The sequence below is a fragment of the Eubalaena glacialis genome, chromosome 7, assembly GCF_028564815.1.
Source record: "Eubalaena glacialis isolate mEubGla1 chromosome 7, mEubGla1.1.hap2.+ XY, whole genome shotgun sequence".
NCBI classification, from domain to species: domain Eukaryota; kingdom Metazoa; phylum Chordata; class Mammalia; order Artiodactyla; family Balaenidae; genus Eubalaena; species Eubalaena glacialis.
In genome coordinates, this window is record NC_083722.1 from 38,240,963 (window position 1) to 38,262,777 (window position 21,815).

A 21,815-nucleotide genomic window follows, 5' to 3' on the forward strand; every position below is an offset into this window, starting at 1 on the left:
CGCCTTTGTCCCCTGCTGGTGTTTATCCTGGGTATCTCCTCTCAGTCTGCCCACGAAACCCTGCCTCTCTGGTGGTGGCCTGTCTGCCTCCTGCCCCCTATCAGACCCCGACCATCCTCCCTGGCTCTGGCCCCAAAGGTCACCCCCAGGCTCATCCCCAAAGTCGCCTTTTTAGCTCCTCCTGAACAGAACAGGGCTTTTTCCTGTGGCTCTCCAAATCACAGCTCAGGAATTCACCCATTTCCCAAGGCTCTAAGACAAAACATCAACTTCTTAGCCTGGTGTTAGAGCCTCTCCCACTTGGACTACCCTAAACACGGCCATAAGACAGGAACTACCATGGATTCAGCACTTGCTCTGTGCTCTGCTGGTGCATCCCTAATGCTGCAGCCAACTGTGAGGAGATGTGATTGGCCCAGATCAGAGGTAGCAACTGAGACAGGGAAAGCTGAAGCGGCTTGTGCAAGGCCGTGCAGTTCATCAGTGTGGGGCTGGGACTCAATCTGTTATGAAGCCACCTAACCCTGGTTGGCTGTCCACAGCTGCCAGGCCTTTGGGACAGAGACCTGCAGCCTCCCACAGTCAGGAGTGGGTGCAGGCACATCTCTGCTTCCGTTCAACCTCGACGCCAGGGCCTACACAACCGTGAAAGCAGGTCTCAGGCTGATTTCTGCCGCACGCACCTGTGAGTTAGATTGAACCGTATGAATCTGCAAATTGAAAACTTTGGCAATTTCATATGGTCTAACAGTTAAGGTTAGACTCTAACCTAATATTAGTAAGTGGCCCCTAGTCACACACCTGTCCTTACAAGCTCAGAGAGGTCCCTGGGCCTGCCTCTTGCCTGAAAGGCTTCTGGAAGCCGGCCGAGGGATGATGTTCCAGGGTTGGTAAGGATCAGGCCACAGCAGCCTCCATCTGTGGGAGAAGCCAGGGGTATCAGAAGCCCAGGCCCACTCCCAAGGCGTGAGGTCACTGGTCTCTGCAGATTCTCACTCCCTGCTTGTGCAAGTGCTTAAGTGCTTGTACAGCACTCCTAACCATCCAGATGTCTCTCTACACCTTCCTGTTGGTTGTGAAAAATCATTGCTAACATCCCTCTGTTAATAGGGCTCTCCAGTACCCAGGAGATAACGTATTAAAGGTGAGGCCTCCTAATTAGGGTCTTTCAAATGTAACTCCCACTCATAAGATGGATGAAACTCATTAAAAAATAATTTAAAATAATGTGTTACAGACAGTAGAACAAAACCCAAGCTGTTTGACTCCAGGCTTTTGCCTCCCTACCTCAGGGCCTGTTACCTGCTATCTTAGGGAAGAAGCTCTTCTTAGCTCTGTCCCTCTCCCTGCATCCAAACACTCATAGCCCCCAGTCTGGCGTACTGCCCACCCTCACTCTATTCCTCCAGAGGAAATTCTCCACCATGCCCTTTCCTTTATCCAGCTCTGATCCACCTTAAGCTCTCTCTGAGCTCCCCAGACACCTCTGTCCCAGCAGCCAAGATTGCTCCCTGATAACTCTGATTATTTAAGTTACTCAAAGAATCAACCAAGATGTATGGAAAATCTGTGTAACAACAGGCATCCTTTACTGAGTGCCTTCCATGTGTCCAGCATCTCATACTCATCATCCCTAATCCTTATAACAACTTTGCAGGCAGGTACAGATTATGCCCAGACCATGGAGGAGGGGTGGGGTCCTGGGCAGTTTTAAGAGTCAGACAAACCTGGGTTTGTTTCAGGACCCTGGTACTTAGAGCTGTGTGGCCTAGACACTTATCCCCTCTGAGCCTCAGATTCCTCACATGTAATATGGACAACTAACAATACTTACCTTCTGGATTGTCTAAGGATTTGAGATAACATAGGATAAGTTGGAGGAGCCAAGTAGGCACTTGGTAAAAGATAGCTCTTGTTAATAGATCACTGTTGGTGCTGGGCAATGTACCAGGCAGTTTATATACTTTATCCCAGGTAGCCCATTCTATAAATAGCAGTGTGGAGGCCAAGAGAAGGGAAGTAACTTAGGTAAGACACTGTGGTATCCTCCAGGGTGCAAAGCTGTAGCAGGGAGGTCCCTGCCCTCAGAGACCTTACAGGGAGCTGGGGAGAACAGACACATATATAGAAGGATTCATTTATTTATTTTTTAAAATTTGTTTTATTTATTTTTATTTTTTGGCTGTGTTGAGTCTTCGTTGCTGCACGCAGGCTTTCTCTAGTTGTGGTGAGTGGTGGCTTCTCTTGTTGCGGACCATGGGCTCTAGGCACGCGGGCTTCAGTAGTTGCAGTGTGTGGGCTCGGTAGCTGTGGCTCATGGGCTCTAGAGCGCAGGCTCAGTAGTTGTGGCGCATGGGATTAGTTGCTCCGCGGCATGTGGGATCTTCCTGGACCAGGGCTCGAACCCGTGTCCCCTGCATTGGCAGGCAGATTCTTAACCACTGCGCCACAAGGGAAGCCCTATAGAAGGATTTAAAAGCCTCATTTATTCATCTTGTTGAGGGTGTTGGAACAGATCCTCTCTGAGACCCCAAGTTCCAGACCACAACTAGTCCAAGAGCCTCCCAAGTAGTTTAGACATGAATTCTCAGCACTTCACAGCAGGGAGAAATCAAGAGGGCTAAGGAGGCTTCCAGGGGGAGACAGCACCATACTTGGGACTTGAAGGATGGTGGGAGGAGGAAAAGGCATTCCAGGAATGGGACCCGACATGAGCAAAACTTGGGGGTGGGAATGGCCTGCGTGTCCATGAGCTAGCTGGCTGTGACTCAGTCCAACTGCAGCCCAGGGTGTGCTGGAGGGAGGTTAGAGATCAGCTCCAGAGGGGAGGGCGGCACCCCCCTGAGAGCCCTGTTGGGAGTATGTGGTCTTAGATTTTATCACAGTTTCCAGAATCAGGAGTCAAGGAACAGGCATTTATTGAGCACTTACTATATGCCATACGCTGATCCAGGCATACAGTGGAGAACAAGACAGGCAGAGTCCCTGCTCCAGAGAGGCTTAGTGTAGTCAGCAAAGAAATTGGATAATTTCAGGTACTGTTTGATCAGTGCCGTGAAAAAGATAAGACAGTGTGATGAAATAGAGACTGACCTGGGAGAAGGGAGCTGCTTTAGTTAAAGGGGCATCAGGGGAGGCCCTGCTGAGGGGCTGGTGATGCGAGTTGAGCCCCAAGTGGTGCCATGCATTAGTCTGGGGGTGGGGAGGTTCCAGGCAGAGGGAACAGCAAGTGCAGAAGCCCCAAGGTGGGAACAAGCTCTTTTTGTCAAAGGACCAAAAGAAAGACTGGTACAGTTTGAGTGGTGTGAATAATAAAGACAGTGGGCCGTATGGTCACAGAGGTTGCACGGGCAGATCCTGCAGGGCTTTGTAGGCCACGTAGGAGTTCAGACACTGCTCTAAGTGTGATGAGAAGCTATTTGAGGGTTTTGAGCAGGGGAGTGATGTAGCCTTGTTTATGTTTCAGAAAGATAACTCTGTCCCCTGTGTGCAGAGCAGATTGCAGGGGAAAGGGCAGACGCAGGAAGACAATTTGCAGTGTTTGTGGAGCTCCTGGGATGAGATGGGGTGGGTAAGGGCAGTGGGGATCCGCTTGATCCAATGGCCGAGAGTTTAAATGTGAAATGAAATGACCTTCCGCCCACTAGGCTGTGAGCCCAATTGGGATCCCTGATGACCAGCACAGGACCTGGCCCCCGTCATAAAATGTAGACCTTTATCAAAAGATTTAAAGTAATGAATGGACTGTTATTGTTGCTAAAGCCCAAAGCAGGAGGCAAGCCTCACTAGCAGGTGGATTCCCAGGCCAGCATGGGGTTGGCTTTCCAGACTCTCCCCTTTTTGCAGAGAGGAGTCTGCCTCTGCAAAGAAAGGTCCCTCTTGAGCCTTGGGTCCCTTGGGCAGCCTTTAGTGGTTTTTGCTCTTGTCATACAGCTGAATTTCCAGGGCCTTGACTCCCTGTCATCAGGAGCAGGCAGTCTAGGACCAAGGCCTTACTTCAGGGACCAGGTGAGTCCACAGGTACCTGTTCCCAGTTTTAAGGTTAGGGCTTTAGAACCTGCTTACAATGTCCCTTCAAATCCTGACTTTTCCACTTCCCTTAACCTCTCTCAGTCCTAGTTTTTTTCATCAGCAAAATGGGACCCTGGGACCCTGATGCCTGCTCATTGGGCTGTGATGGGACGTAATGACAGAATCACCTCAGTGCCTTGTTGTGCTCAATACTTTAAATATTATTATTATGCAATACAGTCAGACAAAGCTATGAGGCGGCTCTGTCCCCGGTCCTGCTGATCCTCAATAGGAGGATGACTGACATTCCTACTACCCATGCAGTCTCCACATCAGCAGCACCGTGTGATCTGCCTTGGCCCTCACCACATCCCAGATGAGGAAGCAGTTGGATGGAGGGGTCCTCGCTTCGCCCAGCGACTGCTAGCAAGTGGCAGAGCTGGGGTGTGATGTGGTCTTCTGAGTCTGAGTCCGGGCTCCTCTCATCTGCCCAGGCCACTGACTTTCAAAATGGGCTTTTCTAGCTCCAGGGTTTGGAGTGGTGCCTCAGGGGCCAACTGTGAATTTGTGTGTGGCTCCTGCCACCCCTTCCCCCATTCAGCCAGAGGTGTTTGTTAGTTCTGTGTGATACATTGGACAGGAGCCTAAGATTCCCTTTAAAGAAAGGAGTCTGCCTTTCTAGTAAACCCCGAGGATCTAGGCCAGGTCCCTTGGTAGCTGATAAATCTATTTACTCTTTGGCGTTAGTGTCCAGGCACACTTCATAGCTGCAGCTGAACTGTTGAGAGTGTGGGCTCTGAAGTCAAGGTAACTGGGTCCAAATCCAGGCCACCACCTTCCCAGCTGGGGCGCTTAGGCAAATGCTTAGGCTCACAAGCCTGCTGTGAGGATTAAAGGAGTTAATTCATGTAAAGGGCCTGGCACATAGAGAATGCTCAATAATGGCTCTTCCTATAAGAAGCCCTTAAGTGAGAAACCACCGATGCTATCATTTCACTGATGGTGTATAAGGAAGAAACCACTGATGCTATCATTTCAGACGTCTTGATGCCATTTGATAGGAACCATAGACATTTTGGGGTGTGCTGGGGGACAGGTGCTATTGTGGCAGGCTTTCTCAGGCTCCCCCATTCCCCCAGAAGTGCTGCAGCCAGACCCAAGGCTCAGCCGCTCAGGCAGGACAAGAAGGACAAGCCAGTGGAGAGTGTTTTGCCAGCAGGTTGGCAGCCAGGCTTATTGGTAAAAGGGCCACTCCCCCAGGAGCTGGGACAATTTAACAGATTATCTGGAACAATGGCTAATTAGGAACTAAGCTTTTTGGCAGGAAGTTTTTTATTATAAAGCTTGATAAAATTTCACAGGCCACTGCTGGTGTCTGGGGCCAGAACTGGAACCTTCTCTGTCCAGGCCTGAGCACTGCGAAGGCCGTTGGAGCCTCAGGTCCCCCATCTCCACCTCTGCCCTTCCTCACCTAGAGGCCTGGACAAAACAGGAAATGGTCTGGGAGGCCACCAGGCCACAGAAGTCATGGTTCGCTCTGTGTGCCTTTAGGTAAGCCCCATGCTTTCTCTGGGCCTCGTTTTCTTTACTCTCCAAGGAAGAGATGACCACAGAATCCTGGACCCCTCCCATGAGAGAACCTGAGAGAAATTTCCAGACTCAAGATGGTGGTGGACCTGGCATGGGACTTCTGTGCCCCTCCCCACAACCCATGCCCTCCTGCCTGAAGCCCAGACCTCTGGCCATTCTCCCCAGCCCTGGACACCCACCCAGTCCCCTATTCCCAGAGCCAAGCAGATTCCCTTGTCCTATTTGTATTTGAGTCAGATAGATTTCTGGCCTCTAATTTTAATCCCGGTGAACATGATTCATGAGGGTTCAGGGGCTGGGCTCTGCAGCGAGACGTTAGAATCTGCCATTAAGGAGCCATCAGTAATATATGAAAATTATAGGGGAGCTCCCGCTGGGGAAAGGTGGGCAGCTTGGAGGTAGAGAGCTGTCTGTCAGCTCTGGCCTCCTTCTGTCCTGGCCAGCACAGTCACTGGGGGCTTCGCAGCTTGGGGGGAGTTCTCTGAAGCTTCATCTAGCTGTAATTTGTAAAAAGGCAAGAGCTGCTTAAATCAGGGGCCGTTAAGATCGTTCAGGCTTGCAGAGCCACCCACTAACTACTGAGGCAGGGGATCGCGGTGAACACCGCGATCCTGTCACTCCTGGGAGCCCTGGCCCTCCCTCCCAGCCTCCTGGAGCTGTTTCTTCATCTGTAAAATGGGGATGATAATAAAATCATCTCCTTGGGGGTCAGTGGGGGGTTAAACGAGATCATGAATGTGTGGAAGTGTTGTGAAGATGAGAAGTCACGATACAAAGCGGAAGGAGGAGGAGGATTTGATGGAAGGGAGAAACCTGGAAGAGGGGGGCATAGACAGGCTTCTGGGACAAGAGGGCACTGCTCAGAGCCAGAGCCCCGCCTGGCCTGGGCTCTTGTCACCGCCCGTTTCCTAATCAGCTATGTGACCTCTGTCAGAGCACCCCATCCCTGCTTCCCTGCCTCTCTTTTCTCATTGGTTGAGAGGATCTGGTTCCTTCTGGCCCTAAAACCTTCAGTTCTGAGTCAACTTGTTAATCAATGAATGTTTACGGAAATCATAGGAAGGACCAGGACTGTGGGGTGTGTGTGTGTGTGTGTGTGTGTGTGTGTGTGTGTGTGTGTGTAGGGGTTAGAGGTGGGGTGGGGGTTGAGCAGAGGAATAGATCAGGGGCGCTCACCTGTGCCACCTGACCTGTAGAACCACCCAGCCCCACAGGAAGAATTAACCAGGTGGAAGGGACAGTCAGCACTGAAGAAGTTCAGAGGTTGGGCTGGGGTAAAGACTGATAGGACACAGTCCCAGCCTCATTCACAGTATTAACCTCTTATTGGTGAGTGACTCGATCAACTCCTAATTGATTAGGAGCCAGAATGCCTGAGTTTGAATCCTGTTCCTTCCACCCATTAGCTGTGTGACCTTGGGCAAGTCACTCAGTCTCTCTGAGCCTTATCTTAGTTTACTTTTCTGTAAAATGAAGATGATAATAGTACTGCCTCATAAGGTTATTATGAATATTAAATGAGTTAATATATGGAAAACACTTAGCACCTGGCACCTGGTAGGGCTTGGTGACAGTTGTTATCACTGTATTGAGGACCAACTGTGCAGCAGATGCTCGGTGCAGCCTTTCATGCACATTTCCCTCTAGCTTTCCCCTGAAGAAGGAAGGATGTTCTGTTTTAGCGATGGGGAAATGCACCTTCCGAGGGGTTGCCCAGGTGGTCTCACATAGATAATAAGTAACAGAACCCTGGCCAGTGGGTCTCCTGGGCCACTGGCCTGGCTACCTCTCTGCACCTCCCTGGCTCCAGCCCCCAGTGCCTACCCCACCAGCCATGGGCATCTGTGGGGAGTTGACCGACATGTTGGGAGACATCCCTGAGCTGCTTTCTGTCACTGCCCCCAGCAAGTGGATTGTGAGGAAGAAGAAGAGGACCAGATTTTAGAAATCTGGAAGCAACAGAGAGAGCCTCTTCCCAGGCTGCCTTTGTTCTGCATCTCTAGTGTCTTGAGCTGGGGATGAGTGGGCCAAGGGCACCCCTCCCCCCATTCTCACTAGCAGCCTCCTTGCCCAAGGGCTCCTCCTACCTTCCCTTTCCTGCAGTGGCCAGAGTGAATTTTCTTCTCTAGGCCTGGGTGGCTAAGCAAAATTTACACATTCTACTGCCTTTTTTCTAACTGAGGCCTGGGGCATTGCTAGGTGTTGCGGGGAGCCCACAGGGAGGGCAGAGCCTTGATCTTAATGGAGCAGCTGGTTTGTAAGAGCAAAGGGCCAGCCCTGAATTTTCCCCTCAGCCTCACCCTGTATGTGGAAGTTATGTGGAGAGAAACCACACAGAACTGGGACCTCCAGGGGACTTAAGCACAGAGGACCCCTTTAGATGGAGCATAGAAACCTTCTCAGGCATGGAAGGTGGGTAGGAAATGTTAGCGGTTAGGGCCAGGAGCATCTCAGAGTTCAGAGACTTGGGAGATATATACTTCCTGGGTGGCTGGGCCAGGATTTGGGATTTATAAAGAACCAGAGTGTGGAATCACAAATTTACAGAGCATGTTTTATGTCCCAGGCTCTCTTCTAAGTATATTACATACACTAAATCAATTAAGCCTCCAACAACTCTATAAAGTATGGATAAATGGTCATTTCCATTTTATGGAAGAGGAAATTAAGGCAGAGAGGTGAAGGTGTTGCAGGAAGGGGGACCCCTTCCAAGGCCCAAGGGTGGGCTCTTGTCTAACACTCGGAAATTAATTTTCTGAGGAGACACACACGCTGACAAAGCAAAAAACTTTATTGGGAAGGGGCGCCCGGGTGGAGAGCAGCAGGGTAAGGGAACCCAGGAGAACTGCTCTGCCACGTGGAGCACAGTCTCAGGTTTTATGGTAATGGGGTTAGTTTCCGGGTTGTCTCTGGCCAATCATCTTGCTTGGCCCATATTTGGTCTGACTCAGGATCCTTCCTAATGGTGCGTGCATCTCTCAGCCAAGATGGATTCCAGCGAAAGGATTCTGGGAGGTTAGTAGGACATATTATGGGCTGGCGTCTCCTCCTTCCTTTTGGCCCCTCCCAAATTCTTCCAGTTAGTTTTCAGCAGCAGCACCATGTTCCTTATCAGGACCTCCTGTTGTGAGAAACTTATGCAAGTGGTTATCATGGTGCCTGGCCAAGGTGGGCAGTTTCGGTCAACGGTTCCCTAACAAAGGGATTTAGCCAAGGTCACACAGCCAGTGAATAGCAGAGCCAGGATTTGAAACCAGGAAGCCTGGCCTCAGACTGCTCTATTAACTACTTCACTTTACTACCTTATGTGGGAACCCCTAAGATCTGCCTTCCAAAGCTAGAATTAGTGGTTCTTAAAGCTTTCTGAAGACATGCTTCCCTTTGAGAAATTGATGAAAACCATGGCTTCTCTCCCCAGAAAATGAGGATGTGTACAGATATTTGCATTCAATTTCAGGGTGTCACAGCCCACTCAGAGCTGGTTCTAATCTAGCAGTTGCCCTTCCCTGCTGGGCTCTCTGGCATCTGTGTGGGTGGGGCTGGGATGACTACTTTCTACAAAGCAGAGGCTGTGGTGAGAGTCCCCACCAAGGCCCACAGGTAGGATGGCTGGGCTGGGACCCTGCATCCCAGAGGGCTGTCACAGACCTTGGGTACCTAGGCTGCATGGGCAGGAGTCACACACTTTACTGGTGACATGAATGTTACCGTGTCTAAGAAGAATGGGGTAGGGGTGGGGACCGTTCTTGGTTTGTGTTCAGGTGAGTTGGAAATGGTATGAGTGTGTGAATGTGTTTGTGAGAGAGAAAATATATCAGTCAGGGTCCCAGCAGGAAAGAGAATTCTACTCAGTTGTTTTCACTGAAGAGATTTAATGGATTTCTTTCAAAGGTACAGGTGAGGTTGAGGACACCCACAAGGGACAGTGCAGCACCCAGGGCCTGGCAACAACAGGGAGCTGTTTCCACCCAGGCTTGCAGGGGCAGTGGGAGGAGACAATGTTATTGTGTGTGAGTGAGAGGTGAGCGTGGTGGTGGGTGTGGGGGGAGCAGCCCCTCCCAGAACCATGGTGCTGAGACTGGGCCAGAGACGGAGGAAATAGCCCACATTCTCTCATCTCCCGTCTCCCATCTGCCATCTGCCATCTGCCAGTGCCTCCCACTGGCCAAACCCAACTGGAACCCACAGAGCAGGGGAACCAGGTGATGGAGTTTGACGGGAAACAATCTCCTGGAATGTAGAGCAGGACGGAGAAGGAGCTGGACAGGGTGGGGCGGCAGCAGGAGACTCTCCGGCATGGAGAACAAGCCTCCAAATCAGTCTAGGACTAACTGCCAGCCCAGTGCCCCCTGCAGGTCAGGAGGCCCATGTCTTGACACAGGCTTGCCCCTTCCCGGCCTTGTAGTTGGATGTGGGAAGGGAAGACCTTACTGCCTGACCTGGGTTCTCAATCCCAGCCCTGCACTGGCCCTTGTCCCAGGGCAGTTTGGCGGGACAGCTGCCCACCTGCCCCCATAAATCTCGACTTCTATGTGTAGCACAGCCCCTGGGAGCCACTTAATTTAGTCCTCAAAGAAGTTTCAAGTCTGCCTCCCCTTTGAGGGTCTCGCTCAAACTGATGATATGTAATTAATGCTGCTTAACTGATATTCTTGGGACTTAGTCATAGGGGTTTTAGGAACCCTTGGGAGCATCTTTTGTGACATGTCAGGAGCTTTTCCCACTGGGTTTTGTTGCCAGGGACAAGAAGTAAGCTTTTCAGATGGTAAATACCCTAATTTCCAGGCTTATTTCTCATGTGTACTTTCTCCTCTCTGGGAGGCTGTCCCAGCCCCTGGGGTCAAAGTTCCCTCACCTCCCCGACTGCTCAGCCCCTTCCCCAATTTCACACCACAGCCTCCCCAGTCCACACTTGCCACCTACCTAACAATTCTCTAGGGTTCTCTGTATCAGAATCACTTGGTAAAACAAAGCAGATTTGGGGCTTCCCTGCAGCTTTGTTAATCAGAGAACTCCTGTGCCTACCAGTGTTTGGTGGTCTGTGCCCCAGACTTGAGCAGTGTCAGGCCCCCTCCCATCCTTAGAGACCAAGTGTGGACAAAGGGCTTCAGAATGGAATGGAGGGAGGGACAGGCCCTTCCCGGGACCTAGAAGGGCGTTCAGGGCTGGCTTGGCTCAGGATTGCGAGTGGTGAGGGGTTAACCTACCTTCCCCTCCTCCCCAAGCCCCCTTAGCAGAGTCAGATCTCGTGCCTTTGCGTGCCTCCCACTGCTAAAACCTCATCTCTCCAAGTCCCTTCTGGCTTGAAATCTCTAATTCTCTATGTAGAACGAAATACAACCAAATTAATTTTTTTTTTTTTTTTTTTTTAAAACATCAGTTCAGCTGTGTTCTGACCGTCATTAATAGGGGTATAAGTTGGGTCTGACACGGACCCAGTGGCTTCTTGGATTTTTAAAATCCAAGTTTTCACGTTTTGTTTCCTTTGTTATTAGCCCAAGTAATGAAGGCTATAAAACATCTTTAGTAAGTCCCTGGGTTTAAGATTTCATTCGCAGTAGTTTAGGATGTGCATATATGTTGATTACCCCTGGTCCTGGTAATTTATCACCGCCCAGCCAGGCTCACTTGTCCCCTTTCCTGCTCTAGGAGATATTGGGTGCCCTTGGAGTCCCCCTCCGTGTCCTGTTTCCAGGGGAACTCCATTTTCTTCTCCAGCAGAGATCGATCTCTAGGGAATTCCCCCCTACTGAGCTTCAAGTGCCATTTTAAAAGCAGCGCTGTCATCTTCCCTAATGGGTGTTTTCCTTGGAGTCTCTGCCGGGAGTGGAGGGAGATGGAAGGCTGCACAAAGGAATACTTGCCCCTTCTGGGCTGGAGTTTATATAAAATCCTGCCGGAGGGATTTTTTTATTGTGTTTGAGAGAGGAAGGCAGTGCATTGAGGAGGAGGTAGGTCCCTTTCTTAAGAGAGGATTCTCTCGAACCTGGGTGTTTTCCTGGAATAGTCTACATTCTAGAAAGCTATTAGGAGAAATTTTCTTAGCATCTGAAGACACGTGGTATTAAGAATTAGAAAGGGCAGGAGAGGAAAATGCAGGAACTCTTTTGCAACCAGGGTTATAAGATCGTTATGGAATTTGTGGGGTGGGGCAGGAACCCAGTCTTATTCAACTCAATGTCCTTCCCATGGCCTTGCACACAGGGAGGCTTCTATAAATGCTTGTGAAGTAAACCTCATCTTTATTTGGCTTTCATAATGCTTGAGGACTCTTGGCAGTTAGATGTAGTAAAAATATAATGAGCCTTGGGGAGTATCTCTGTGCTTCCTAGATGAGATGCTGCCTGATTCGTGAATCATTTAATAAAGCCAATTAGATCTTCAAATTATATATATATATATATATATATATATATATATATATATATATATATATATATATATATATATAAAATATAAAATGAGCTTTGGAGTTAGACATTCTTAGGTTTAGATCCCAGCTGTGCCTAGCTGTGTGAGCTTGGGCAAGTCACTTAACCTCTCTGGTTTTCAGTTTCCTCACTTGTAAAATGGGTAAATGGTCACAGGGTTTTTGTGAGAATTGAATGAGATAATTCAATGATCCACTTGACCTACTAAGCATTCAGTAAGGGGCTCAGTAAATGTTAGTTTTCTTCCTTCCTCCTACCGTGTTCCTACTGAGAATCTGTGGTTCTCAACTCCATCTGCATCTTAGAATCATGTAGGAAACTTTTTAAAAATACAGTTGTTCAGGCCCCACCCATTGAGATTTGGATTTAATTGGCCTGTGGTAGGGCTTGAGCATGGATGGGGTTTTTTTTTGTTTTTTTTTTTTTGCCGCGCCTCATGGCTCGTGGGATTTTAGTTCCCCTACCAGGGATTGAACCCTCACCCTCGGCAGTGAAAGCGCGGAGTCCTAACCACTGGACCTCCAGGGAATTCTAAGCATGGATATTTTAAAAAATCTCCTGTTAAAGGATACTTTTTTTAAAGGTAAAATCACGATTCCCATAGAAATATAAAATGAACACACGGTAAAGATTTATTCAACTTATTAATCAATGAGGGACCCAGAAAGATGTTATAACTGGTTCAAATAATTCCAACAACACACACATATATGAAATCAGGAATGCTGAAATGAATTTACAAATAGCTGCAAAATTGGTCTGTATCCACAGGGTAATAATCAAATAATCAATTGCATTCCACTGAGGAAAATCCATTTGCATTTCTATGGATAAAACCATCTGCATTACTCTATGCTTTCTGTAATTTACCGAGTTGTAAAGTAGCTCAGAGATGATGAACGATGCAGACCTCTATGAAATCAGATACCTGGACTAGTATGCGAAACAGGACGCCCAGTGATCTGCTTTTCTGTACATTTTAGTAACTTTCACACTTCCCCAGCCAGGGGGGAGCACCCTGCCTTAGACCTTTGTATATAGTTCTGTTAACAGTGTTATCACACTGTATCGTAGTTATTTGTGTTTGAGTTGTCCCACCTATGATAGAGAAGTCCTTAAGTACAGGATTCGTGTTCTATTTATGTTTGTAACCCAGCACCCACCACATTGCCTGGCCTACTTTATAAGTGCTTAAAAACTGTTGACTTCATAATTGAATTGAATTGGATAACTCTAAGAAGCAAGCAGAACGAGTATTATTCTCCATCTTCTGATGAGGAAACTGAGGCTTTGAAAGTCTCCGATCAAGTCACACAATCAGCTTGTGATGAAGTTGGGACTCAAACCCTCTCATCGATTTCCTCATTCAACCTTACTTCATTCAACAATGAGTACCTACTGTATACCAGTCACTGGGAGCAGTGGGCTTCTGCTATCCTTGCCCTCAGAACCTTATATGTAGGGCAACATGGCTTAGAGAACGTGAGCCAGAATGCCTGGGTTGTGCCTTGAAGTCAGCAATTATTAGCCATGTGACCCTGGACAAATTACTTGGCTTTTTGGTGCTTTCATTTTCTCATCCATAAAATAGGGAAGCCTACCAAAAAAGGATTAAATAAGGTAATACGGTGTGAAGTGTTTACTGCAGCTGCTGGTGCTATAATCATGTGGGACTGTGAGCCTGTGACTCTGTTAAACACTGTGTCAGGTCCTGAGCTGCAAAGATGAGGAAAACTTGGATCCCGCCATTGCTTGAGAAGCTCAGTCTAGTGGGATGGAAAGAGTAGATCATTATTAGGTCTTGTGATGAGTGCAGCCATAGGGATATGAGGAGGATTATGGGAGTGCAAGGGAAGGGGTGGGAGTTAGAGAGCTGGACTTTCGGGGAACTGAGTCCTTAAGCATTAGCGATTGGCCTACCTGGGGTACCTGCCAGGAGGTGGCTATTGCAGTGACTGAGGTGAGAAAATGAAGAGTCCTGACCAAGGCCACGGCAGAGGAGGCAGGGAGAGGGGAGAGATTTAGCTGATGGAATTGACAGGAATGAGAGATTGATTCGTTGTGGGCCTGAGGGCAGGAAGGTGCCAAATCTAGTGCTCCCAGGATGACCCCACACTGCCTTGGGTAGGAGGTTCTCTTTGCAGGTTTATAACTTACTTCAGGGGAGAAGGGGACACCTAGCTATGTCCCAGATAACTGGAGACATGTTAAGAATGATTGACAACCTATTTAAAATATTTTTATTTTGTCTGCCTATCTTGTTTACTTTGGGGAATATCATGCCCTACCATCATGGAGTGTACAGTGCTTTTACACTTTATCTTTTAGACCCATGTCCTTTTTTAAAAATAAAATCTCACCAAAAATATCTAGTGGATTGAAGACGTAAAAGAGCTGCTTTGATGGAACTGGTAGCCCGGAACGGTGCCCACACTGCCCCCCCCTCCATGACATGGGAAGGCTCCTGGGAGCTCCCAGCCCTGTGGACCACAGTCTAGCCCAGTGGTTCTCCAAGGGAGGTCCCTGCACCAGCAGCATCAGTGTCACCTGAATTTTTAGAAGTACAGATTCTTAGCCCTCATCCTAAACCCACTGAATCAGAACCTACAATCTATGTTTTAACAAACCCTTTAAGTAATTCTCATGCCCAGAAATGGGGAGTGACTTGCTTTAAGTCATTCAGGGAATTTAATGGGATTTAATTATTGAGTGTCCAGTGTGTGCCAAACTCTAGTGTATATGTTGCAGGGGTTACCAAGAAAGTTAAGTCTCTGAATTAGTTATGCATTGCTGAGTAACAGATTAGCCCACAGCTTAGCCACTTAAACAACAGGGTCATGGATCTGGGTGTAGCTCTGTGGAATCCTTTACATCAGGGTCTCTCACAAGGCTGTAGTCAAGGTGTTGGCCAGGGCCTCAGTCTTCTCAAGGTTCAGCTGGGGCAGGATCCACTTCTAAGTTCACTCAGTGGTCTTTGGTAAGATTTAGATTCTCAGGGGTGGGTTGGCTGATAGCCTTGGTTCTTTGCCACATGGGCCTCTCCATAAGGCAGATCACATCATGGCATGTGGCTTCATCAAAGTGAGCAAGCGGGCTTCCCTGGTGGCGCAGTGGTAAAGAATCTGCCTGCCAATGCAGGGGACACGGGTTCGAGCCCTGGTCTGGGAAGATCCCACATGCCACGGAGCAACTAAGCCCCTGAGCCACAACAACTGAGCCTGCGCGTCTGGAGCCTGTGCTCTGCAGCAAGAGAGGCCGCGACGGTGAGAGGCCTGCGCACCGCGATGAAGAGTGGCCCCCGCTCGCCGCAACTGGAGAAAGCCCTTGCATAGAAACCAAGACCCAACACAGCCAAAAATAAATAAATAAATTAATTAATTAATTAAAAAAAAAAAAAAGTGAGCACGCAAGAGAGAGAGGGCGCCCAAGACGGAAGCCATAGTCGTTTATAACATAACCTTGGAAGTGACTTGTCACTAGCTCCAGCCCACATTCAAGGGGAGGGGATTACACAAGGGCATGAATACCAAGAGATGGGACCTTAAAAGATCCCACAGTCCCTGTCTCTGCCTTGCATTTACAATTGGGGCATCAAATCAATACACACCTAATGCGGAATCAGTCAGAGAAGGAAGGTGGTCATAGAGGTGGCACAAGTTCAGTGGTGGCTCAGAGAGAAGTAATTCTCTGGTTGGAGGAATCAGGAAGGTTTCCTGGAGGAGGCGGCATTAACAACGGACCTTGAAGGAGTGGAGGATGTGCCATTGGCTGAGAAGGGGAGGCCAGGTGGAGGACACAGCCTAGGTAAAGGCAGTGAGGTGAGCAAGTGAAGGGCCTGCTCAGGTATCCAGGTATCAAAACCATCTCACTTGAGTGGAGCCTATATAGAGAAAGGGAAAATAAAGTGACACTGGAGATTGGAGCCATAGGTGGACGGCTTCCACTGTTAGATGTGGGAGCTCTCCCCTTGATGGGGGGTGGGGGCAGGAGCTAGGAGAGGCGTGGCTTCCATCATTACGGGGTTCAGGACTGAGGGGCTCCAAGCCCAGTGCTCCCCTGTTCCACCAGCCTGGCCGTGCGATCCATGCCCCATCTCCTCTTGTAGTTCGGACGCACTGAAGTCATCGACAACACACTCAATCCCGACTTTGTGCGCAAATTCATCGTGGATTACTTCTTCGAGGAGAAGCAGAACCTCCGTTTTGACCTGTAAGTAGAAGATCGTGCTGAGGATGGAGCTGGGGAAGGAACCATGGATGGGAGGTGGGGCTACCGGACCTGTGGTGGGGCGGGAGTTTCCTCACTAGGGAAGGTAGGGGGGAGCTGCGATAGTAGAGGAACCCAGGGTTGGCCTGGGATAAAAGTGACAATTAGCTGAATCCAGCCCCACCTTCATCAGGAGGTGGAAAGGAGGTGGGGAGGGGGAACAAAGGCACCCCCCCCCATTTATCTCAGTGTGGGAGGGTGCTGGGAAAGCTACCTGATTCGGGGGGGTGTTGAGGAAAGATCTTGGGGGCAACCCAGCTCTAATTCTGGGGAGCCCTTTTCCCCCCAGCTCCCCATTGACCTCTCCCTCTGTCAAAGTTTGTTCTGGGAGAGGGTCCCCTCCAGTTTCTCCTCCTGCAGAGGTAACTTGGCTGATGGGGCTCAAAGCATCTGTGTGTTTATCACAAAGATGCAGAGTGCCCCTCTCCTGAGGTTAAGGATGATGGTGGGATTTTAGTCTGATGAGCAGGTGGAGGAGTGGTGTTTTGTTGTTTTTTCGGGGTCTAGGGTGATTAGAAAGGACTGTGCCCTAGAGAATTGTGGACTGAGTGGGGAAGAAAAGAGGGGTTGGCACCTGAGAGAGCAAAGGAAAAAAATGCAGTGAAAGGAAATGACTTTGGAGGCAGCAATAGGAGGACTTGAGGCCCAGAGCAGTCAATGCAGCCCATTGTAGGGAAGTCACCTGGTGACACTTTGGAGAGAGGAAGTGCTCAGGGAAGGGGACTGGCACAATGACGACTGCCCCTCAGCAGGAGTTGTCTGTACCTAGAATGACTGTTTGGCTACACAGATGGCCAGTGTGAGTAGAGGCGGGATGCGGGAGGGAAGGGCTGCAGGTGAGGCTGTGGGTGAGCCGGCCCCAGGTGAAGGGAGGTGCCCAGCTGCAGGATCAGCTGCCTGTGGCAGGCTGAGGTACAGGTATTCATGCCTCCCTCTTTCTTGAGTGCCCAGGCCTGAGGGCAGGTTGGGCAGGCCTGGGCAAAAGGAACAATCAGGGAAGGTCAAAGGCAAGGTACTGAAGTCCAAGGGCAGCTGAGCCTTAGCTGGGAAGATGGGAGAACAGTCAGTGAAGGGCAGGGTGGCTCGGGTACCTGTGAACCAGCCAGGGTGGCAGAGCAAGTTTATTTTATTTTTTCAATTTTTAACAAGGTATAACTTATATATAGTGAAGTGCCCAAATCTTAATAGCGCTACCCCAATGATGCATTTTGATATCCATTTACCACCCAGATCAAGAGACAGACTAGCACCTTAGAAGGTTCCCATTTGCATCTCCCTGCTATTACTCCCAGAAATATCCACTGTGTTGGTGCCTGGTTTTGGGGGAGCAGGGGTCCTGGCTCAGCTCAAGAAGCCAGGCAATTTGGGGCAGGATGCCCCAGCTGCCTTCACCATCTCTCTGTGTTCCCTGCAGATATGACGTTGACTCCAAGAGTCCTGATTTATCCAAACACGTGAGTTCTGCCAGTGCCTGCCCAGCAATTCTGAAAGTCTCTTAAATGCCAAACTCTGAGTTGGCCTTGGGCTTCACTGTGACACAGAGTGTGTCTGATGCTGCATCCTGTCATTTCAGAGCCCTCATACTTCCAGGGGTGGGGTGATGGGGGAGGTGGGATGGCTGTGAGCAGAGTGGGTGACAGTGGTCTTTTCTGTACCCTGGATGTGCAGGATTTTCTGGGCCAGGCCTTCTGCACCCTTGGAGAGATTGTGGGGTCCCCTGGGAGCCGCCTGGAGAAGTCCCTCACGTAAGTGTTTAGGGGAGTGGGACGTGTCTGGTTTGCTTCCTCAGTGACGGGCCAACTTCCTGTTCATCCTTGCTGAGGGCTGGCTCAGGGGAGGGGCAAAGCAGTCAGCCAGTCATAACAGACAGTCAGAAATAAGGAGACCTCGTGGGCCTTGCCCTTGCAGGGCTTTTAACCCAGTTATCTTCAAGGGACCCTGGCTCAGTTATTAGAACCCCATGTTCCTTAGCATGGCCCGAGATACTATCTACCCCACTCCCACACCCCACCCCATCATTGTACAGGGGAAGAAACTGAAGCCCAGAGAGGGAAATTGATTTGCCCAAGGCCACACAGCTAGGAAGTAGAAGAGCTGGGATTTGAACCCAGGGATCTACTCACAAAGAGTATTCCTCAGGTTGTTCATACCTTGTTGAGGCCAGAGCTGGGCATGGTGAGGCCCTCCCTATCCCACCCTGCCCCTGCATCATAGGGTTTTAAGTGCTTTTAGGGGAAGACTATTACACTGAGCAGGCTCTGGGATGTGGAGTCCCAAGGCTTCTCACAGTGGAGCCTGAGGGTGGCTGCGGGGACCAGCCAGGTTGGCCAGGTGATGGGGTGACCTCTCTTGTCCCTGTTTCAGGAAGCCCCAGGAGTAGGGCCCAGGCAAGAGAGGCCTGCACACTAGGACAAGTGTCCAGGTCATAAGGCAGGGTGGGCAGAAAAGCCCCCCACTTGCTTCTGCCAAGTTCACACTGGATGCTGTCCCCTCACCGTGATCAATAACTGCAGAATGTGTTATTGTGTGTGTGGGGGGGTGGTCTCTCTCCCAGGCCCTTGTCTCTGACCCCCAGTAACTGTGTGGTAACTTCAGGGTCCCCAGAAAGGCCTCACTGTCCCCCCAAAGGTCTCCTCCTCTGGGTTCACAGAAAATAGTGATAAATAGCTATCATTTATTGAGAACAGGGAGTAAACTTATGTTTGGGGGCTCTGAAGTTTATAGAGTTTGGGGTCCCAGGAGTGAGTTTGTGTCTGCCCCTCTCAGCTCCCCACTGCCTGGATCAAATGCACATGAGTTATTTGGGTCTGTGCTGTCCCCTGGCCCACCTTTGGTGGAGGGACACACCTTCAGGAGGGATCAAGGAAGACTTGGGGTAGGGGATGGCTAGTGGCAAGAGCCTTAAAGGGTAAGCAGAATCTAAAATGTCGAGATGCTGGGTGTTGGTGAAGGAGGGGGATCTACTCTCCCCACTGAAGACACATGAAGTTTTCATGTGTCTAAGTCTAGTTGTCTCCCAGGCTAGACCTGTGGATGGCTCCCTTTCATTGGGCATCTATTCTGAACCTGACAGTCTTTTGTCTCCATGGCCTCATGTGATTAGCTCAGCAATCTCCCCATTTCACAGCCCGAACACTGAGGCTCAAAGAGGTAGAGCAGAGGTTCTCAAACTGTAGCAGGCATCAGCATCACCTGGAGGGCTTGTTTAGTACAGACTACTGGGCTCCAACCCCAGGTCTGGGCAAGGGCCTGAGAATTTACATTTCTAACACATTTCTAGGGGCTGTGATGTTGCTTGCCTGGGGACCACACTTTGAGAACCCGTGGGGTGGAGCTGCCCAGGGCTTCACAACAAGGTTTGGGAAGAAGACCTCTCCTTCCTCTGGCCTGTGGCTCTTGGTCCTGTTTTGATGTTTGACCCAGAACAGAAACCCGTCTCCAAGAATCTAGATGCCAAGTGCTCTGGCCTCTCAGGATGGGGATACTCAGCTCGTGACCTGCTCTCTCTCTCTCCACAGAATAGGAGCATTCAGCCTGAATTCCAGGACAGGCAAACCCATGCCAGCTGTATCCAACGGGTAGGCCACCAGACATCTCTGGCCCTGGAGTCCTCAGACATTCAGCCAGCTCTGCAGAGAGGGCCTCAGAGCCCTGGCCCAGTCCCTGCTCCTACCACTGTGCCTTCAACCCTGGTCAGGGACACAGAGAGGGTCCTGGGTCCCTCCTAAAGTGGCACTTTGGGCCACTCCGCAGCTGGACCTCCCCCCGTCCAGGCTAGAGCTCCAGCATCCCCAACCCCAGTGGCTCATAGGACTTCAGGGAGCAGGGTGGGGCTTAGAGGTAGGGGCTGTTTCTGGGAATCAGCAGGGGCTGGGCACTCTTCCTTCCCTTCCTCTCCCCCGGCCAGTTTTCTTCCACCTCCCACCTCCTCTAACCCTTCCCCTCTCTTCTCTTCATCTCCTCCCTGTCTTCTCCGTTGCTTCCACTGCTGGATGTCAGCCTGCTCACAGAGTAGGTTCCGCTAAATCCTTACTCTCTGCATTTGCTTACCAGCTGCGGTGGGCTGGCCTTGTTCCCCCACCCCCCACCCTGAACATCTGCTTTTGGCTGGCCTCACGCAGATATGGCAACGAAGACCCTCCCACTCTTTCCCTTTCCTCTCCTGGTTGGAGAAAGGGTCCTCACCTGGCAGGGGTGGGGGAGCCAGGATAGGGAGCATCTGCTTGGGGGACCAGCCTGGAGGTGCCTCTGGAGACGAGCATTTTGGCTGAGTAAGCAAAGCTCCACTGGCCTTTGCAGAGGGCTCCTAGAAGTTGGGGTCCCAGCAGCTGGATTGGCCACCAGACTAGCGGGATGTGGGAAAGAGGCCTTCAGGGGACCCAGGGATGCTCACAGCCCAGGAAGTATATGGATGCTAATTTATAAGAAGAGTAGAGAAGCAGCAATTGGAGAGGAAGCAGGAGTCAGAGAGAGAAACAGAAAGGGAGAGCAAGAAAGACCAGAGGGAGGGAGGGAGAGAGAGAGAGAGAGAGAGGCCGAGCGAGCGGGTGGGAGCAGATTGGGGCTTGAGAGCGTGGAAGGAAAGATTGGAAATAGAAGAGGGGCTAAGAGGCAAAGAGAGGAGCAGATGGAGAACCATTGGACAGAGGAGGCTGGTGTGAGGATTCTATCTCCCTGGTCAAACAAATCAATCTTTACTAGCAAGGAGGGCCAGATTGGGGGGCGGGGGAGGTAAGGAGGGGCTTTGGGTTACTCAGCTCAGCTGCCCAAGTCTAGGGGGACAAGCTGTCAGGCACCGCCACCTGCCTATGGCAGGGGAACCTCGAGATGCAGCCCCTGCTCTGCTCACCTGATTTGGAGAGATTTGGGCTGTCTCATCAGCCCTCAGGGCCGGCTCCCATGCCTCCCCTGTTTGAGAACCTCTCCCTTTAAGAGCTGGCACGGGGGAGAGCTCCATCAGTGGTTCTCAAAATGTGATCCACAGTCAACATGCTGGTGGCCCTGAGCCTGGCCCAAGTGTGGGGCTGGATTTTATCAGCTTTGCACAATTGTAAAGGAAACTGGGCAGGGAGAGAAATGGTGCTCTTGAGGGCCTTCTCTGTGCCAGGCACTGTGTGTGTGCATACTAGTTAGTAAAATGGATGCTACAATTACACCCATTTTATGGGCCAGGAAACTGAGACTCAAGAGAGGTGTAGTAGTGAGCCCAAAGTCACACAGCTACTGGACAACATGCCGTTTTCTTCTCCCTCCCAGTGGCCCCTGGCTGCACTGGGACCCCCCTGGGTTAGTCCTGAACATCGGAGTGGGATGGGCTGGTGCCTGGGGGAGGGGTCCCTCCTGATCAAAGGAAGAGGTAGTGCAGATCCCCTGGGTAGAGCCCCACCCTGGGAATTGCCCTCCTAGAGGGGATTCTCTGGGTGGGCTGACTTCATGTCCTGGTTGCCTCCCTCACAGAGGACGCACATGGTTGGCCGGGATCTCTCTCCCCCAGAGAGACCCCAGCCAAGAAGTTTA

At 50.4% G+C, this 21,815-nt stretch overlaps 1 protein-coding gene across 1 annotated transcript in view; it reads left to right on the forward strand.

Annotated features, from left to right (window-relative positions):
- The window catches only part of CPNE5 (copine 5), a 92,473-nt gene that overhangs the window by 25,923 nt on the left and 44,735 nt on the right, over window positions 1-21,815 (forward strand). Inside the window, exons 4-7 of the mRNA XM_061195116.1 lie at window positions 16,138-16,241; window positions 17,713-17,752; window positions 17,967-18,043; window positions 19,817-19,876. Of these exons, the coding sequence (XP_061051099.1) occupies window positions 16,138-16,241; window positions 17,713-17,752; window positions 17,967-18,043; window positions 19,817-19,876 (281 nt within the window). The remainder of the gene's footprint in view (window positions 1-16,137; window positions 16,242-17,712; window positions 17,753-17,966; window positions 18,044-19,816; window positions 19,877-21,815) is intronic.